Below are 18,530 nucleotides of genomic sequence, written 5' to 3'. Positions count from 1 at the left end.
TTATGGCAACCAAACACGTTATATAAAATTTATTCCACTCAGGCTCAATATTTCCTAATGTCCTATCTTTTACAGAACTTCTTCACACATATATCTACTACTTCTGACTATGGTAGTGCATGCAATAAAAATTGGAGGTTGCCTTTGGTTCAGATTGGGAGGCAAGGATTACGAGAGCTAGTGTCAATTTCAAAGACAAAGACAAGGCTTATCCGAAATGCAATTAATCATCTTGTAAATTTGCCCCCCCCCCCCCCAAAAAAAAAATAACACGGAATATTGTTGCGTAACAAGCTTCAAAGAAGAATATTTGTAACTGCAAATTCAGCCAATATTAAAAGTTTTCATTTTTCCAACATTACACGACGCCTTTGGAAAGAATTATCGCCACAAAAAATCAGGAAACAAGACAATTTATCATTTTCAAAAGGAGATCTTAATTAATGAAGTTGTTTTCTAGTCTGGATTTAGAAGTTTTCCTTTATTATTATATCAACGGATAGCCAATAGCAAGAAAAGGGAAAGACAACTTAGCTAAATTATGTCTGGCAATTGAATGTAGTTGTCATTTCTGTCTGTTAAATTGTCCCCTCGAGTGCTAAAAACATACACAAATCTGGACACACGAGACGGTCAACATATACAGCCAGCATTACGTAACAACTATAAAAAAGGGGCAAGGAAAAGGAGGGGAAAATTTGACCGAAGTATACACAAGTTGTCAGCCTTATCCAGAACACCCACAACATTCCAAAGCGAGGCGGGCAAAAAAATTTACATTTACAAAACAAAGTTCATTTGCCACTTGGCAAGTCAATCAAGTAAGTCTTCTTTCTCCCTTCTGTCTCCAATTCTTTCACATTTTTCTATTTTAGCCAAATTGGTTGCAGAAACTTTTGTGTGCCCTTAGCATTAGTACACGTTAGGCACTGGATTAGATAATGCTGAGTACTGAATCGCCGTGCTCGCTTATCATATCTTGACCTCTAATAAAAAACCATAACCGCGATTAAAAATTTTGTTGGTTTGTAATTTCAACATCCAAAATATATACCAAGACCTGATTCACAACTTTGACTTCTTAAGATTTTGTAATTTCTGTAGCTACTTGCCAATTTCTACAAACTTAGTGGTTGAAATTTATTTCCTTGCAAAATTAGATTTAAAAAGCCAGATAAACAATCTTTCCAAAAACAAATTAAAGAAAAATTTTTTCAGACTATTCACGCAGTTTTGCTCACAAAGTCTTATCGTTGATTCCAAAAAAATAAGATGGATCTCTCTAGTTCTAGCAAACAAAATAAGTAGGCACTTCTTTTGAACAACTTAGGCCTGCATCCATTATAAGGTTAAAAAACAACAAATCAGAACAAAGACTCGCCAAACTTCACATTGTATCGGAGTTATTCATTTTGCAACAGAGTCCCATTACTAAAAGAAAGGTACAGTTGATTTCTAGTAAGCATTGAATTTGCTGAAAATATGTGCGTGGCTATAGTATATCAAAAAACAAAAATGAGACAAATCCCAAAATTTAAAACAAACAATTCACATAAAATGCACACGCATTTATTCAATACTACAAATTTTGCCTAAATCTTTATTTAGGCAAAATTTGTAGTTGTCATTTGATATACAATAGCAAAAGGATTTAAAATTAGATCAGACAGTTTACAAAACAACGAAAATCTGAAGTTCTTTGTTTTGCATTGATAAAAATAGGTCACCAAAAATTTTGCAAATAGCTGTGCAAATTAAACTCAGCAAACTTTAAAACCTCAATATCTATAAATTATCTTTAACTCAATTCCCCGAAATACCTGAAACTTGTCTAACAATTTTCCAAACACGAAAATCTTGAAAACGTATGATATTACTGCGGCATGCCTTTAAGATTGTCCACGCTCGTTGGTGCTTCTAGAGAAAATATTAGTACCGTTACCAATATGATTAGACAAAAATAGCCTCAGAATATTTTGCCCTCTGAAATAAAAACTTACTGGATAGCTCATATATTGATAAATCCTTATGCATTGACTTTATGGTCGAAGTCTACTTTACTTTTGTTCAATAAGAAAAAACTTGAGACGATCAAAAAACTATCGAGCCCTTAGCTCTCCTAGCTTACACTCACTTTTGTATTGGCAACGCAGAATAATTTCTCAATCAAAAGATCAAGAATTAAATCGTGAAAAAGTCACTCAAGAAGTGAAACCGATAAAATGTTCTAGAAAACAGTCCAGCAAAAATCTTGCATAAAGAGACACACACGTTTACAATTAGTGGTTCAAACTTCGCTGAAGAGCATAAAGATTATATTAACGCTTAATATATCAACATACCAAAAAAGAATAAAAACAATCAGATGAGCAGATAGTGCATTCTACCACATTTTTATTAGGTTTTTCATTTTGGGTTTCTTAACTTATATAGAGTTTTCAATTTTTTTGAAACTGATCAAAAATTTTGGGCCGAAAAAAATACTCGAGTGTAAATTATAGCGCATGTCATATAAATCTCGAGTGTAAATTTTTTAATTGCATGTCATATACAACTTCGAAGGCCACATTATCCAAATAACAATCAAGCCATTGAGTGCACGCAGCCAATAGCGTGTGACTTGGAAAATAATATAAACTTAGTGTTGTTACTTCAATAGAACCGGAATGTAGCAACAAAATAGACAAAAATTTGACCCATTAAAACGAAACCTGAGCTTTCAGGCTGTGATTCTGAAAGGAGAAGCAAATTAGTTGAGTTGGTAAATGTTGGTTAAATAGGTGGTAAATATAGAGGAACAAAAGTGAACTGGTCATTCAAAAACATAGGAAAGATGCGAGGATTCAGGGAAATTTAAGGAGACCAAAATGGGCTGGTGATAAGAGCTCTCTTCTGCTTTGATAGGTGATAGTTTACTCTATATCGCCTCAATACCCATATAATGACAAAATCTCTTCCGCAATCAATGACACTGAAAACTGCGCATTAGCGTGAACAAAGAAATTGTTCACTCTTCAGGCATGAATTAGCCGACAAAGCACGAAATCAAACAGCAAAATACGGTAAACCTCTCCTTCGATATTCTTAAAATAAACTTAAATTGAATTTTAATTTTTTTTTAAATTACTTACTTTTTCTAAAAACTATATTTTTATGAGCTGATAAAGCAAACGGGGAAACAAAAATGCAAAAAAAAAACATGTAACTTAAATGCATTAGGAAGCGAAGTGACATGATAAGAGCAGATATGCTAATTGGGCTATCGATTTGAAAGGGGCCTGACATTATACACACACCCACAACAACCACAAAATTGAAAGCTTAAGTGGCCATCAAACTACATACTTCGCTCTCCCGTCAAATCCCGCGAGGGCTGTTGCTGCAAACCACAAAATGTCATCAGTAACTAGCTCTTAACACCTCCCCCTCCTCCCCCGTCGGCATCTCCAATAGGGGGTGAAAAATTGTAATTCACTCTGCTAAACCATCGATACACGACGGAGGGTAATTAGGAATACTTACAAAAAACACACTTTTATGAGTATAGGCGCCACGCCACATTATCTGCAGATCTAATCCCCAGTTTCAGAGTAGTAAAAAATACTATACAGAAATACTTTTTCCCACTCGTAACTACCTTTGAATTTTCTCTTCCCGGGGTCTAATATACATACACGCTAATTATTTACTTCATACCATTGTATATTACAAGTATGGACATCATTAAACAGGAAACATTATTTTCCGCGAAACAAATATAACACGTTCTATCCACGCATTTAAGTGTTTAAAATGGGATTACAATTACGGACCATCTCGGTTCACTGATACAAATTTATACTTTATTCAAAGCTTTTGTTAGAAATGGAGGCTCACTGAATACATTACAACTCCTAGGGGACAATTAGCTTACTGTCATTTTCTTCATTCAAATCTCGCTGAACAACTTTTGGCTATTTTTAACCCCGTTCTCTATTATTACTTTAATACAGCTTCATCAAAACTTCTTCACACAACAGTGCTACTTCCTCTATTTCTGTGATGGTTAGTTCATCTCGTTTGACCTCTTTAATTTCAATGTAATACGACTGAAAAGAATAAGTAAACTATGCTTTCAAAGCATTGTAAAATACTAAAAAACACCAGAAAAGGCAGAGAAACAAAACCCATTTTTGCTATCATTATAGTGGGCTCTTCGAATTATTGCCGATGCTTTTTCTTTCTTTAGTAGCAAAAATGGTTCCAAAAATGCGCTGGCTCAAAATCACACAAGAAGGGCGATTCCCAAAAAATTCACCAAATTTTATCTTAACAATACATGGCTCAAAATAATAAAGTGAACTCAATTTTATAAATATTATTTCCAGAGACAAAAATATATATTAAAATTTTAGAAAAAAAAAGCTGTTTCTGATAAATATTTTAAAATCTCAAAGAAATAGAGGAATATCTACGCCGGGCTGTTTTTCTCCACGCCCGTAAGTTTACAAATTCTTAGGCGTAGTAGAGTGAAACGAATGAAAACGAATAAAAGCAATCGAAGATTTAAATTCGAGGAAATAAAAATGACAAACAACCATTTGGACCATTTTAGTTTAGTTTTTCTTCAAATTAAGATTTTTTTCTATAAAATATTAATTAAAAATTGCATTTCGCTGCACAAAATAAATCAATATTGTGTTCCTATTAGACGAAAGGCGAGAAAAAACTAGATCTGGTCTCATAGAGAAGTTAACTATATAAAAAAATCCAACTCTATTTGAGAGCTGTTTTTTCGCAAAACATTCCCTACAATTTTTTGGTTTTTTAAGTCACCTAGAGACTCAAGCCCAATATGAGACTTTACAGTCAAATGAAGCCCAATGAACCGAAAATTCGTTTTGAACGAATCGTTCTTTCTTTGGCTTCGACTTTAGTTTTCGTAATTTTTAATGAAATTTCGACTTTCTTTTTGAGGTTTTTGGAGTCCTATGGCATAGACTGGTTGACTAAAAGTGCAACAGGTTTTCTAATGAGCATTAAGTGAAACCATCAATTGCTTTGAGTGGACAGCTAAGGGCTGTTAAGTAAGGGCTGTTAAATATAGTTTTTCGAAATATTTTATTTTTGTGAACTCAGTAATGACAGGACCCCCTACCTATCTACTGCAACCAAAATTTATCTGTTCAGCGGTTTTATCTTCTAAATATTAGTTTTATGACTGCGACGCCACAAAATATTGATAGCTCCCTTCGGCTTAGAGAAGACGTTCAATGGATCATAGAAAAAGTTTTCAGATAAAAGGTTATGGTTTAAATGGCTTCGACACTTCCTTCTAGCACTTTTCACTGAACTTTTGGTTTTTGCGTGTATTTGTTGTTGTTTTAATAGTGATATGACATATTGTGATGTCTGATTGATTACCTATGCATGTCAAATATACATGTCCTCTAATAGGTGCACAACAGCGTATTTATTGACTTCCGTTGAAAGTTATTGAATTTAATATACGTTAAGAATAAAAAAAAATTTGAAAATTTTTTTTTGCTTTTTTGAACATTGGCCGATCTGAAACTTATTTTAGTAGACTGTAGGTCAGTCTCAGTAATGACACGACCCCCATCCTTTCTACTACAACCAAAATAATATTCTAGTTAACGGTTTTTATCTAATTATTGGTTATATGACTTCGATGCCACAAGATTTCAATTGTTTTAACTTTTGGGAAGTTGTATTTTTGGTTCCTGATGAAATCTTATCACATTATCCTCAATCACAATATTGATAGCTCCCATTGGCTCAGACAAGACGTTCAAGGGATCATAGATTAAAATTCAATATAAAAGGTTATGATTTAAATGGCTTCGACACTTTCTTCTCGCACTTTTCGAGTGAATTTTTGGTTTTGCTGGTGGTGCCTGTATTTGTTGTTGTTTTCATAGTCATAAGACTTATTGTGATGTCTTATTGATTTTCTATGCAGGAGAAACATAATTGTTCTCAAATTGTTCAGATTTGTTGATTTGTGAACTGATATCGTTAAATAGAAGAATCTCACTGCTGTTCAAAAATTAATTGAAAAGTTCATTTTTTATGGCTTCAACATTTTCTCGCTCAAATTTCTTTTGAAATTGCAGATTTTGCCTGCTTTTTATTTTTTAGGTAGCCGTAAAATACTAACCGGTCTCCTAATTTTGTAATTGAGTATTGAATGAATGATGATACCCGAAGCAGTCAGTTTATAGCGAAGGTTATGGTATTTTACAATTTCGAATATTTTTCAAACATATCAGTTTTTGTTGTTCTTTTCGTCAATTTTTAACTGATTCTCATCAGTGATAGGTCGCATCCAATTCCTTGTATTTCAAAAATTAACATGTCTACTGATATGTCGTAACTGATGTTTTGTTTGTTGGACAATATGCGTTTTCAGAAGTTTTGTGTGTGGTGTATCGGTGTTTCTTTCTGTTCCTTTAGCATATTCGCGTTATAAAAAGAAAAGATTTTCAAATGTGGCCTAAATGAACTTACTTCATCTTTCAGTATAATTTTAGCTGAATTAGTATTAAAAAAAATTGGAAGAAAAATACAATATTCAGATAATAGCTAATGATTTTAATGGTTTCAATAATTTGCGTTTTCAAAAACTGTTTGCAATTTTTCGAGTTTTTCTGCATCTTTATTCCATTCCTATGGCTTAGTGTAACCAAAGACAGGTCCTATTGGTTTCATAAGGAGACTTTAGTAAATTTATCAATAATTATTTCGTTAAAAGCTCATGATTTTCAAGACTTTAGAAATTATTTAGTTTAAAGGTTGACTGATTTTTGAATTTCGCCTCTTTAATTCTTCTTTTGATCGACTTCTTACCCAGTCTCATTAAGGAAAATTTCCGTCTGCTGAATATTTAGGAAAATGTAAATTTGTGTAGTTCAGATTTTATCCGATTGAATTTTGACGTTGTTACTAGGTGCTTTTAAATTGATATTTATTTTTGCCATGATTTTTTTTCTTATTTTTTATCTGTTTTTTACTCCCAGCCTTTTTTTTATGACAGATATCGTGAGCGCTGTAATGAGGCATGTCATTGTGTAATTCAATTAGTAGTTAGGTTGTTTAACAATTTTTTTTAATTCGAACACCTATTTTTGTTATCTTTTCATTTGGTTGACAATTAAGTCAAAAATGTATATGAGCTCGGGTCGGAACATCATTTGCAAACGCATATTAACGAACATCCTTGTCAAACATTTAAAATAAAGCCTCAATTTCTGGTCGTTTAAATCTGAGAATGAGCTGAGTTCAATTGGTACAATCAGATTCAAGCATCCTTTGTAAACATCGCCTTCAGAAATGTGCAATCAATATCCGTATTTTTAGGTAAAGTTTAAGGAAAATTTTGTTGTAAAGAACGCAACCGTAGAATACTTCTTCGAACAGCTATTCAAATATTAAAACAGTGTCACTGAGCAATCATTCGGCAAAATTGGACTTCTTGAAAAATCTATTTTTTTTATAAATTTCTGAGCAACAATAACTTACTAGGGTATTGCAACAGAAGCGAAGTAATCATTTAACTCACTTACTAACAACTAGCTAATTCATCGGAAGAATCGACTAAATCATATTGGGGACCTGTTTCCCCCTTGAACAAATTTTTGGTTGCATTTGGCTATGTTAAGAGCAAACGTGCATATGAAACTTTGGTTCCAGCCATTACATTTCAACACATAATTATAGGCTTGCCCATATCGATGATTAACGGGTCAATGACAGTTCAAAGCAATGCTCTCATTCAATCGACGTCTACGAACTGTTAAGAGGATAAAAAGAAAGTTCACTGAATGTTGATAAAATACCGAATGTTTCAACCAGATTAGAGTATTGTAATTTTCAGTTAAACTTCTTTCTTTTATAACGGGTTATCTAAGGAACAAAAGGAGAAGCGATCATGAACAACCCTTGAACTCATTTTTAAAAAGTTATCAAACACCAAAAAGACTTCTCTCTCGTAACCTATTGCCACTTTAACCGAATGAAAGTTAAGACAGTGCACAACGGAACCAATTCATCTACTATGCATCTCTCTTAAAGCTGCATAAAAATTTTAAAGTAAATATGGCTAAGAACCCAGCCCTTTGGGGAGTTTACAGGTTTCAAAAATAATAGCCAGTTCACGCGTTAAGTAAAAAAAAAATTGCATAATACCACAAGCCGGTAATTGAATAATATTACTAATGTCTGGGTGCGTGCAATTTGGTAGAAAGCGTTATTAATCGGTTCCCTTTTCAATTTAACAAAGCCGCGCGCAAATTCACTAGCGGTAATATTACTTTTGTTTCAGAATCAGATATCTGATACGAATTGAAAGGCTAAAGTAACACCTTAAGCCACGCCTTGTTCACCGCGGAGGGCAAAATTAACCCAAAGAAAAGACGCCTGAAAAAATTTGCACAAGATGATGGAAAGCAGCCCCCGTTCAACCTCTGCCATTACAGGATCCGTCTTATACCCGAACCAGGTAAGTAATGAACCCAATCTCATTTACTTCAGACCCTTGAGGGTACATGCAATTTAAAGCTACCTCGACCTTTTTGTCTGAAATGTCCTACAACACGTAACTCACTAATCACTGTTTGAATATTCAATTCCAAACTTAATGCACACAATTTAGCGAAATTGGAGAACATTGCAAGACTACAAAACAAGCTTTCAAGTCTGTGATTTTTGGCTTATTTATGTAAATTTCACTGTGTCTAATAATGCTAAGCTGTCTTCTTGGTCGAGCTTTGTTTTTACAAAAACAAAAGCATCAAAAAGTAATCGGCGCCATAATTCAGCTTATGGTCAAGTTAACCTTTCATTCCTCTACATTTTTTGCTAACCTTAAACATTTGAAGTTTCTGTTCTGTTTATTGATTGTATTTCCGGGACTCGTATATTGAATTCCCTCCATCTAACCTCATCAAAGAGCTGAAATTATCTTGCCGACAAATAATAGGCCAACAGAACATTCGCCTAGCTGGAATTTTCGGTCTAATCAGGTAGTTTTTTGGCCACTTAGACAACAAAGCAACAAGATCATCAGCAGCAGCAGCAAAACAAGAGTATCGGAGTGGTTACTTCAACCGGCGGCGCCTTCAGGGCCCAAATACCACCACAATCAACTTCATCAATTGCAGAAGAATCAAGAACAGTAACAACACCATCAGCGTCTACTACCAGCCACTGGGTACAACTTGATCAGAACCAACAAAAGCTATCGGCCGTTTGCTCCAGTTGGGAGCAAATGAGTTATCAGCTAATGGCCCAAAATGACCATAATTTCCATAACGGGTCAACTCCCCTTGGAGTTTACAGCAACCCGGGTTTCAATGGCTATCAAAACGGAGGGGGCAATAAGCACCACCATCACCACATGACAAGACAGCCCACAGTAGCGGCCAGTTTGTTTGACGGACTGAAGGAAGCCCAGGAGACCTCGACCAATTTACTGGACCTGATGAACAAGACCATACACGCAATCGCCATCGGATGTAAGTTGACTTTTACATATTCTTCTTATAATGTTATTATAAAAAAGTATTAAAATCTGTAAAAAGTTTGCGATTGCTGTTTCCATTTTTTACGGAAATTTATGAAAATAGGGTCTGACTTCTGCAAATTCATGGAAATCTAAATTTAGAATTGTCAGAATTTCCAAACAGGATTTCCCAACAAAATCTAACTAAAATATGTAAAAATTAATTAGAAAATTGTCGTCAAAATTTACTTGCACGGCTTTATCCTAAATCCCAAGCTACTCTGAGATACGCGGAAATTAGAAACACAAAACCAGTTACACTGAGAGACGATTAACTTCAAAGTTTTCGTAATTTCCATCAAGAACTTATTTAAGTTCCGACAAAACCAACTAATTCTCTTAATTTCAAGATTTAATTAAATCAGTTGCTAAAACTGAACACTGCATTTGCCAAATAGATTTAGAACGAGCGATTTCGACCCCCTCACTTAAAAAAGATGAAGAAGCAAAGTTGAACACAGCACCGTCGAACATAGCAACAATGATTCGCAAAACTTTTGATTAATTACATCTCAATTCACCAATTTGAGACATGGCAAAGGCTCTCGCATTTGTAACAGCAACCAGCTGTAAAACAATTCCTTCTCAACAAGGCATCTAATATTTCTTCACTCCCTCTCCAGAGAATGAAGCTTCATTTCGTCTTCCTTTTCAAAATCGATTCCAGACAAAATTGGCGAAACCGTGTAAAATGTTTTTATAATGAACTGTTTTGGTTTCTCGTCTGAAGAGAGAAATCGGATCCGCATTGTTGGGTTGCCCTTCAACATAGAGTACAAGGAAAAGGCATAAAATGTGCTTGTCGCTCCAAAAAGCAGATATACTCCCCTCCGAAGCTTACTGTGAGAAAATTTTGGGCCAAATTGTTCCATATCCACTGAAACAACAACTTTCATTTGGAAAATCGAACAAACACTGTTCCATATGCCAGTTAAAGTTCTCCAAAGAAACTTTGTTTTTGCTTTCGACACAAAGTTGCATTTTCCTGCATTAAAAAACTTGATAACTAGAACTTGTTGTTCCGACCCCACTTGTGGGGGAAGGAACTATATACTCAAATGGGTTTTTTTTTTTTTTTGTTCAGTGAATTTTGGCCGATCGATATATTCGTCGTAGAGAAATGTGAGTGGTATCATTAAAAAGCTGGTCCAGCGTAGAATTCAAAAGTAAAAAGATTTTTTTGAATTTCGTTTTTTTCGAGGAGTTATCGAGGATTGAAGTTTTGTGTGAACAATGGGATCTTTAGCATGATTGTTCACTTTTAGTACAATTTTCTTCAAACTAAGATCTTTTTTACGAAAACATTAATTCAAATTTCTATAAAAAGAATAAATTTTGAGTTCGTAAAAGTTGAATGCAAGGCGATAGAAAGACTAGTTCTGGTCTCATAGGGAAGTTCACTATCAAAAAAAAATCGAACTCTAATTGAGAGCCCTTTTTTTAATAAAACTTTTCTCTTTTTTGCTTTTTTAAGTCACCTAGAGACAAGTCACATTTTATATCGACGTTCTATTAATGACAAAACTCCTTTATAGTCGAATGAAGCGCAATGAACAAAAAACGTCGTTTTCAAGGAATTGCTCTTTTTTTTTTGGCTTCGATTCTGAGTTTTCGTAATTTTGAATGAAATTTTGAATTTCTTTTTGAAGTTTTACTATTTTTTTTGGAGTCCTATGGTAGGGATTCATTGACTAACAGTGCAATATGTTCCATAATGAGCATTAAGTGAACATGTCTATTTCATTGAGGGGGCGGCTAATGGCTGTTAAGACTTAAAAAATAATTTTTCGAATTTTTTTTTGAATATTAAAGAATCATAATCTTATTATAGTGAATTGTAAGTCAGTCCAGGGGTGAGAGCACCCTCTTCCTTCCTACTGCAACCAAAATTAAACTGGTTAGCGGTTTTATCTTCTATCTATTGGTTATATGACTTCAATGACAAAAAATTTCAATTTTTTAAAATTTTTTTTGGATTTTTACGTATTATTGGTTACTTTTGAAATCTTATCACATTATCCAAATATTGACAGTACCCATTAGCTTAAAAACGATGTTCTGTGGATGACCAATAAAAATTTTAAACAAAAATTTATGGTTTAAATGGCTTCGACACGTTCTTCTTGCACTTTTCTACTGATTTTTTGGTTTTCTCCTGTTTTTTTTTGTTGTTTTAATAGTCATTATACTTACTGTGATCTCATAATGAATACCTATGCATGACAAACATAAATGTACTGCCACCGGGGCATCTTTGAGCGTTTTTATTGACTTCCGTTGAAATCTATTGAATTTAATGTCTGTTAAAATAAAAATCATTTTTCGAAAATTTTATTTGAACAATAACAATTCCTAAATTTTTCTTGAATTGTTAGTGAGTTTCAGTATTGACTGGACCCACTTGCTTTTTACTGCGACTAAAAATATTCTGTTTAGCTGTTTTATCTTCTAGCTATTGGTTATATGACTTCAATGACAAAGATTTCAATTTTTTTTAAATTTTTTTTTTGGATTTTTTGAATTATTGGTCACTTTTGAACTCTTTATCACATTATCCAAAGATTATTGTAATCCAATTGGCGTAGAGAGGACGTTCAGTGGATCACAGAGAAAGTTTTCAGAGAATAGCTAATGGTTTAATTCTCTTCGACACTTTCTTCTCGCATTTTTCTACTGAATTTTAGTTTTTGCTGTTTTTGTTATTGTTTTCTGTCATAAGACTTATTGTGATGTCTTTTTAACTATCTATGCATGACAGACATCATTTTCCTCCCTATGGGTTATATCTGAGCATCGTCATTGAGCTCCGATGAAAGATTGAGTTTACTGGCTGTTAAGGGTTTAAAAATAATTTTTCGAAACTTTTTTGAAATTCAACCATTCCTAATTTTTTTTCGCGAATACTCTTGGTCATTGTTGGTTCTAACAGAATCCATTTCCGTTCTACTATAGCCAAAATTAATCTGGTTAGCGGTTTTATCTTCTACCTATTAGTTTTAAAACATCAATGCCACGAGAATTCATATTTTCTTTGGGTACTTTATTTTGTTTTTCGATCCTTTTGAAATCTTATCACATCATCTTACTGCTGAGAGTCCCTATTGGTTTAGGGAAGAAGTTCAACGGATCATAAATAAAGTTTTCAGGGAAGAGCTTATGATTTGAGTTGCTTCGACATTTTCTTCAGGCACTTTTCTACTGAATTTGTGGTTTTTGCCTCTCTCTGTTGTTGTTTTCATAGTCATTAACTTGTTGTAAGGTCTTATTGATGAAATACGATTGGCAAAAAAACTTATTGTCCCCTCGAGGCATCATTTATTGTATATACTGGCTTCCGTTGAAGGCTAATGAATTTAATGGCGTTGATAATACGTGTTTTCCCGCAATTTTCGTGCGTCTAATGTATTTGTTTATATTTGTTGATTTTTTGAAATTATATTGATAAAAAAGGTTTTCCCATTGTTCCTGAAAAATTAATTTAAAATTGAAGAGTGTTTAGTGAAAAGTTCATTTTTTTAATGCCTTCGACCCTTTTGTCGCTCAATTTTTTTTCCTGAATTCGCTGTTTTTGTTCTTTAGGTAGCCGTAAATTGCTCACAGATCTCATAGGCTTGTAATTGAGGACTGAATGAATGATGTTGCTCGAAACATTCAGTATATAGCGAATAGGTTCCTTTCGTCAAATTTAACTTCTATTCATCAATCAGATGTCCCATCGAATTTCGTGTATTTCAAGAAATAACATATATATTGATATTATGTGCCACTGTTGTTTCGTTTTTCTGAACGTTTATTGAATGGCCATTTTTTGCGTTTCTTTTTCTCTTCCTTCAGAACAATCGCGTAATAACAGATCCCAATGGTTTTTAAATGTGGCCCAAGTAATCTTATTTAATCTTTCAGTATAAATCCTTCAACTGAAATAGCAGAAATAACAACTGAATTAAAAATACATATTCAGATGATAGCTATTGATTTTAATGGTAGCAAAGGTTTGTGTTTTCGCAAATCGTTTGTAATTTTTTGAGTTTCTCTTTAGTTTGTTTCTATGGCATAGTCTGACCACAGACGGGTGCTTTTGGTTTTGTAATGACTTTTTAGTAATTTATCAAGGATTTTTTTTATTAAAAACCAATGTTTTTTAAGATTTTTGAATTTTCTTGGTGCAAAAAATGTTGATTAATTTTTAAGTTTCGCCTCACTGTTCGTTCTTTTTGTCGGCTTGTTACCTAGTCTCGTTAAGAAAACTTTTCATCTGCTGTATAGTTAGTAAAAGGTAAACTTGTGTAGTTAAGGTTTTATCTGACTGCATTTTGACGTTGTTACCAGGTGCTTTTAAATTTAGATATTCATTTTTTGCCGCCAAAATTTTGTTGGTGCTATTTTTTTTCTAGTCTCTTCAATGTCAGGTCACGTTGGTGCTGTAATGAAGCATGGCATTAGTAATTCAATTAGTAGATAGAATGTGTAACGATTGTTTTAAACTCAAACATCTATTTTTGTTATCTCTTGATTTGGTTGACATTTTAGTCAAAAATGTAGATGAGCTCGGGTCGGAACATCATGTGCGAACGCACATTAACGAGCCGCCTTGTTACTTGAAAATCTAAACAACTAGAACTTGATAACGCTTATTAACTCTCAGTTCATCTAAAATAACTTCGTTATAAGGGAAAAAATAAATTAAATTTATTCTACCGTCAGTAAAAAAAAATTAACGAGCTGACATGTTAATGGGAAAACTGCAAGAGACTCTCAATTGAACGTGGCACGGATTTCGAAACTAGTCAAAAATTTAATACATTTTCACTAAGTCAGTGCTTGTGATGCCACTAAATCTCTCAGAATCATGCACACATATTTGGAACAGATCTTAAGCTCAAGATGAGTTGACCACGGACAAATTGTATCATTACAGGGGCAAATTCAGAATAAAAACCACCAACAGAGAATAATTAGAGAGCTTACAAAATTCTATTAGATAAAACTAAAGGATAAGAACCCGAGTGCAGATGATAGAGAGAGCTTACAATATTTTATTAGATGAAAGTGAATGGTACAAATCCGAGTGTAAATGAGCCTCTCATCTATTAAAAACCTACAATATAATTGAGGAATAGCTCTTTGAGATGACCATTATTTCAGTTCCCTGCACTGTGGTCTTGGGTGGACTAACTGTCCTTCCAATCTCAATGATTGCAGTTGGTAAGTGCTGATTTAACAATTCACGTTGCATATAATATACAAAAACCATCCTGTACATTAATTGAAGAAGCAGCATTGAAAGTAGAAGAAACGAGTACCATTATAATGCGTCGGTAGTTTCTCTCCATTTTATTCAGTTTTAACGGGTACAGTTTTAGCTTGATTGTATGTAATATGAAACAGAAATTGCTGATTTCAACAGTCATACATACATCAGACAAGCTTTTATGAGCTTTGATCGTAATTCAATCGACAGGCTATACACAGCCATGTGATCCAAAAATATGAAGCATTGAAGGGTAACTTACTCCACGATCATTGCATTTAACTAGAAAACAAGCGTATGAAAAAACGATTAAACGATCTACATTATTTTAAAAAACTCAAATGAGTCAAACCAGAAGCCCTGGAGGTGGACTCTACATATGCTATGGCTATCACTGCAATGTGACATCTTTAACGTGAAATTTTTACGCAATGATTTTAGGTGGTGGCAACTACTACAAATGCCCAGCCAGCGATTGGCTACCAGCTTGGCTTATAGTTACTGGCATTCTTTTAATGTTCTTCTGCATTCTCCTCATCAGAATAGTTGGCAAACTCAGACAGGAGGAGTCGGGAGAGCTTCTCGAGGACTTCGACGCCAGTGGATACAAATCATCTAAGGTTTAGATCCTCAAAAATTTAAAAACGGACGAAAAATGAATAAAAAATGACCAAAAAGAAGGAAAATGAATTTCATAGTGTATATTTTTTGCATATATGGACATAAATTTTAATAAATATTTTATGAAAAATGATTAAAATTAATTTAAAAATTTAATAATTTATGCCGGTTCCCTGGTTGTGGCCAAAGTAACCCTTTACAAATTACTCGAACTCAAGAACATTTTAAATTGTGATCGCAGGACTCAGATTCCAGCAGATTTTGAAAATGGGTAAGTTTTTTCACAAGTGAACGTTCCACTAAAGCCGATCAGGACTCGTTCCCTTTATGGTAAAAGACACGCGAAGCCTTTTCTATTTTAGAACTTTGTGTGGGTTCTTTCAATTCTTCAAATAGGATGGTTCTGCCTGGGGAACTACCTCGTATTGAGCATCTACTATCCCCATACAGAAATTCCTCACCATCCCCCATTCGTGTACTGCTCCGAGGCACTGTACAACTTCAGCCTCTTCTGGATCGGAGCTGTTTACGTCACCACAGCTGCCATCCTTGCATGCTTAATATTCATAATACATTTGTACTACAGAAACTCCAAACGTTATATGAGCTTTGAACACAATTCATACGACAGACTATAAATTAGCACGCTTTCAATGAAATTATTAAATGTTGTATTAAAATTATCATATTTAAAAAAAAAACAAATTTTGAACTGATTTTCCTAACACGTGATTTCTTTTGAGAATTAAATTTTTGAGAAATAAGGAATGATTGGAAATACAATGAAGATGCACAGGCCAACCTCAGTCACACCAACTCTTGCTAAAATGTTTGAAAGGCTTCTACTCCATTAAATGCTAGAAAATGTAGAACAAAAGATAAAGAACAATGTATTCGGAAAACAAATTGTCGAATGATACTGACATTTCATTAACTGATTCAATAAACAAACCTGCAGAAAATGAGATAGTTATCTACTTTTCTAGATCTAGCAAAAGCGTTCAACTCAATTTCTCACAAAACTTTTCTGGAAAAAAATTGAAAAGTATGGGTGGTATGGGATCGAAATTTGTGCCCGAATCATTTTTTTATCGTTAGAAAACGCCTTAAAAACGGAATCATATATTAAGATTAGGTGACAATTAACAATGCAGTCCCTGGAATAACAGGCCCCGGGCCATCAATTTTTATAAGGAATATTAACATTTTCCGACGGAAAATATGAAAAGAGAAGTTGACACATGTATTAGTTGACACATTATTATCTCTCTAAAACGGATCAGGACCTCCTATTAAAAATCGAAAGTAAGAAAACAGAGAGAGAGAGAAAGACTTCAAAAAGTGACATCAACATTAAAGTTTTTAGAAACCTCAAATTATTATCTTTGTACAGAAATAGTTATCGACAGTTTTAAAAGTTCTACGGGTATTACATAGAAAACATATATAAAACGCGCAAGATATATCAGGAGAAAATAGTTATACGAATTTAGCTGGAGTTATAACTGGATAGATAGCTAGAAATCAGCTGGATAGTTTTAAGAAACAGTAGACGTTAACATTAACACAGATAAAACCAAAGTAATTGCTTTTTCAAAAAAGATCAGCCACATTCAGCAATATCATTATAATGGAGAGAAATATCATTAAACCGAAGGTCAGTTATCGTCATCTGGGATGAAAGATCGATAATAAAATTATTTTGATGCAGCGCTAAACAAAACGTTGACAAAAATGGCAACTGCTATTGGATCATTCTACTTTGTAAGACAACTAATACCTTTAAGAGCAGGAGTTGTGCTTTTTAAAACACTACTCCTGTCACATTTCACCTTCAGCGCAATTTTTCTCAAATATTTGCCAAATTTATCGGTCCAGAGGATAAATAGACAACAAAAATTGAGCTATTACATTTCACATATGCGTAAAAAATTAGAAAGCGCAAGGGATGTTCTATTAACAGATAAAACTTTACCTGCAGAACTATTTATTGAGTAAACTTTTTCAAGTTTTTTTTAATTATGAATTACAGAGATAGCAGTGAAATATCCAATAAAACGTCTTTCAAAATTTTTGGAAAAACTGAGATGAAAAAAAGATCCCGAACTCTCGCTTTTTCCAAAAATATAAGCGTCAATCTAAATTGAGCGCCCGCTCCTTAATTTGAAATTCTAGAGAAAGTGCAAAAACTTACCAATAGAAACCCGGAAATAAAAAAACAAAATCTCAATTAAGGAGAAATTAATCAGAGAGATTATCAAATTACATGAAATCTATAATTATATCTAGTTCAAGGACCAAACTATCATACGTTTATAATGTCAGTCTTAAAACGTAAATGTTTAATAAAATATTTTGCTAGGGTTACAAAAGCTTGAAATTACATTTCACCGAATAAAAATATATTGGCACAATAACTTCCTCTATCACTCAGAATTGAAAGGCAGAATAAAACCTTAGGGAAGATGGTTTTTGGGTGCTTGATAAATCGGTAGTACATGCTTCTATTACAAAAAGGCCAAGGCTCATCAATTCACACTACACAGTTAATGCCCCCGCCTTATTTAACCAGCTTATTTGCACCCCCAAATATGTACTTCTTGGTCCCTAGAAATCATTTATTTTATTCATACAAATTGCCGTTACCGGTAGAGAAATGTATGCTCTTTTGTTTCCGGTTGTCAAAAAAATTAGTGCCATCAAGAGAAGCGCAAAAATTTTAAAAACACACATTCTCTTTCTGTTTACATTATAAGCAAAGTTCAATTATCTCATACGTCTTAATCTTAAATCATCGCTGCATAATTTAATTGTGATTGCCGTTTGTATATAATTGTGTATGTGAATGAAACGGAACCAACAGGCTAAAACATATATAGGGGGGGGGGGGTGCAATTGGACATACAACAGAGAGAAGCGTAACAAACACTGAACAAACACTGCCAAGATGTTGGTTGAGAAAAATTTTGCAAAAAAAACTGTTGGAAACCATACTTGGACTATGAAAACAATGTATGTAAATATGAAAGTAGCTGATGCAGAATAAATTTTCTTAAAAATTGCCTCAGCACAGATATAATACCGGATTTTTTTGAA

The 18,530-nt window shown here is 33.7% G+C and overlaps 1 protein-coding gene across 3 annotated transcripts; it reads left to right on the top strand.

The window, feature by feature from the left end:
- The first annotated feature begins 333 nt into the window (after positions 1 to 333).
- Positions 334 to 16,198, top strand: LOC142341637 (uncharacterized). 3 transcript variants are annotated; one of them, XM_075392745.1, is made up of 6 exons: positions 334 to 821; positions 8,324 to 8,500; positions 9,044 to 9,515; positions 14,708 to 14,767; positions 15,255 to 15,433; positions 15,797 to 16,198. In XM_075392745.1, the coding sequence occupies exons 2-6, from the start codon at positions 8,438 to 8,440 to the stop codon at positions 16,070 to 16,072; spliced, it is 1,050 nt and encodes a 349-aa protein (XP_075248860.1). In that variant the 5' UTR covers positions 334 to 821; positions 8,324 to 8,437; the 3' UTR covers positions 16,073 to 16,198. The 3 variants fall into 3 exon arrangements, with proteins under 3 accessions (XP_075248860.1, XP_075248861.1, XP_075248858.1); XM_075392746.1 differs by lacking the exon at positions 334 to 821 and adding an exon at positions 2,552 to 3,062; XM_075392743.1 differs by lacking the exon at positions 334 to 821 and adding an exon at positions 3,282 to 4,044.
- Positions 16,199 to 18,530: the final 2,332 nt, after the last annotated feature.

The sequence above is a fragment of the Convolutriloba macropyga genome, chromosome 6 (assembly GCF_964194025.1).
Source record: "Convolutriloba macropyga chromosome 6, txConMacr16.3, whole genome shotgun sequence".
Classification (NCBI taxonomy): domain Eukaryota; kingdom Metazoa; phylum Xenacoelomorpha; order Acoela; family Convolutidae; genus Convolutriloba; species Convolutriloba macropyga.
This window is presented reverse-complemented; position numbering and strand designations above follow the sequence as displayed.

What these genes read in the sequence shown, in the direction of transcription:
- LOC142341637 (XM_075392745.1), top strand. Translation starts at nt 8,438, where the DNA reads ATGATGGAAAGCAGCCCCCGTTCAACCTCTGCCATTACAGGATCCGTC. An exon ending in AATCTCAATGATTGCAGTTG is followed by an intron (nt 14,768 to 15,254) that starts GTAAGTGCTGAT and finishes CAATGATTTTAG; the next exon opens with GTGGTGGCAACTACTACAAA. An exon ending in GTGGATACAAATCATCTAAG is followed by an intron (nt 15,434 to 15,796) that starts GTTTAGATCCTC and finishes TTTCTATTTTAG; the next exon opens with AACTTTGTGTGGGTTCTTTC.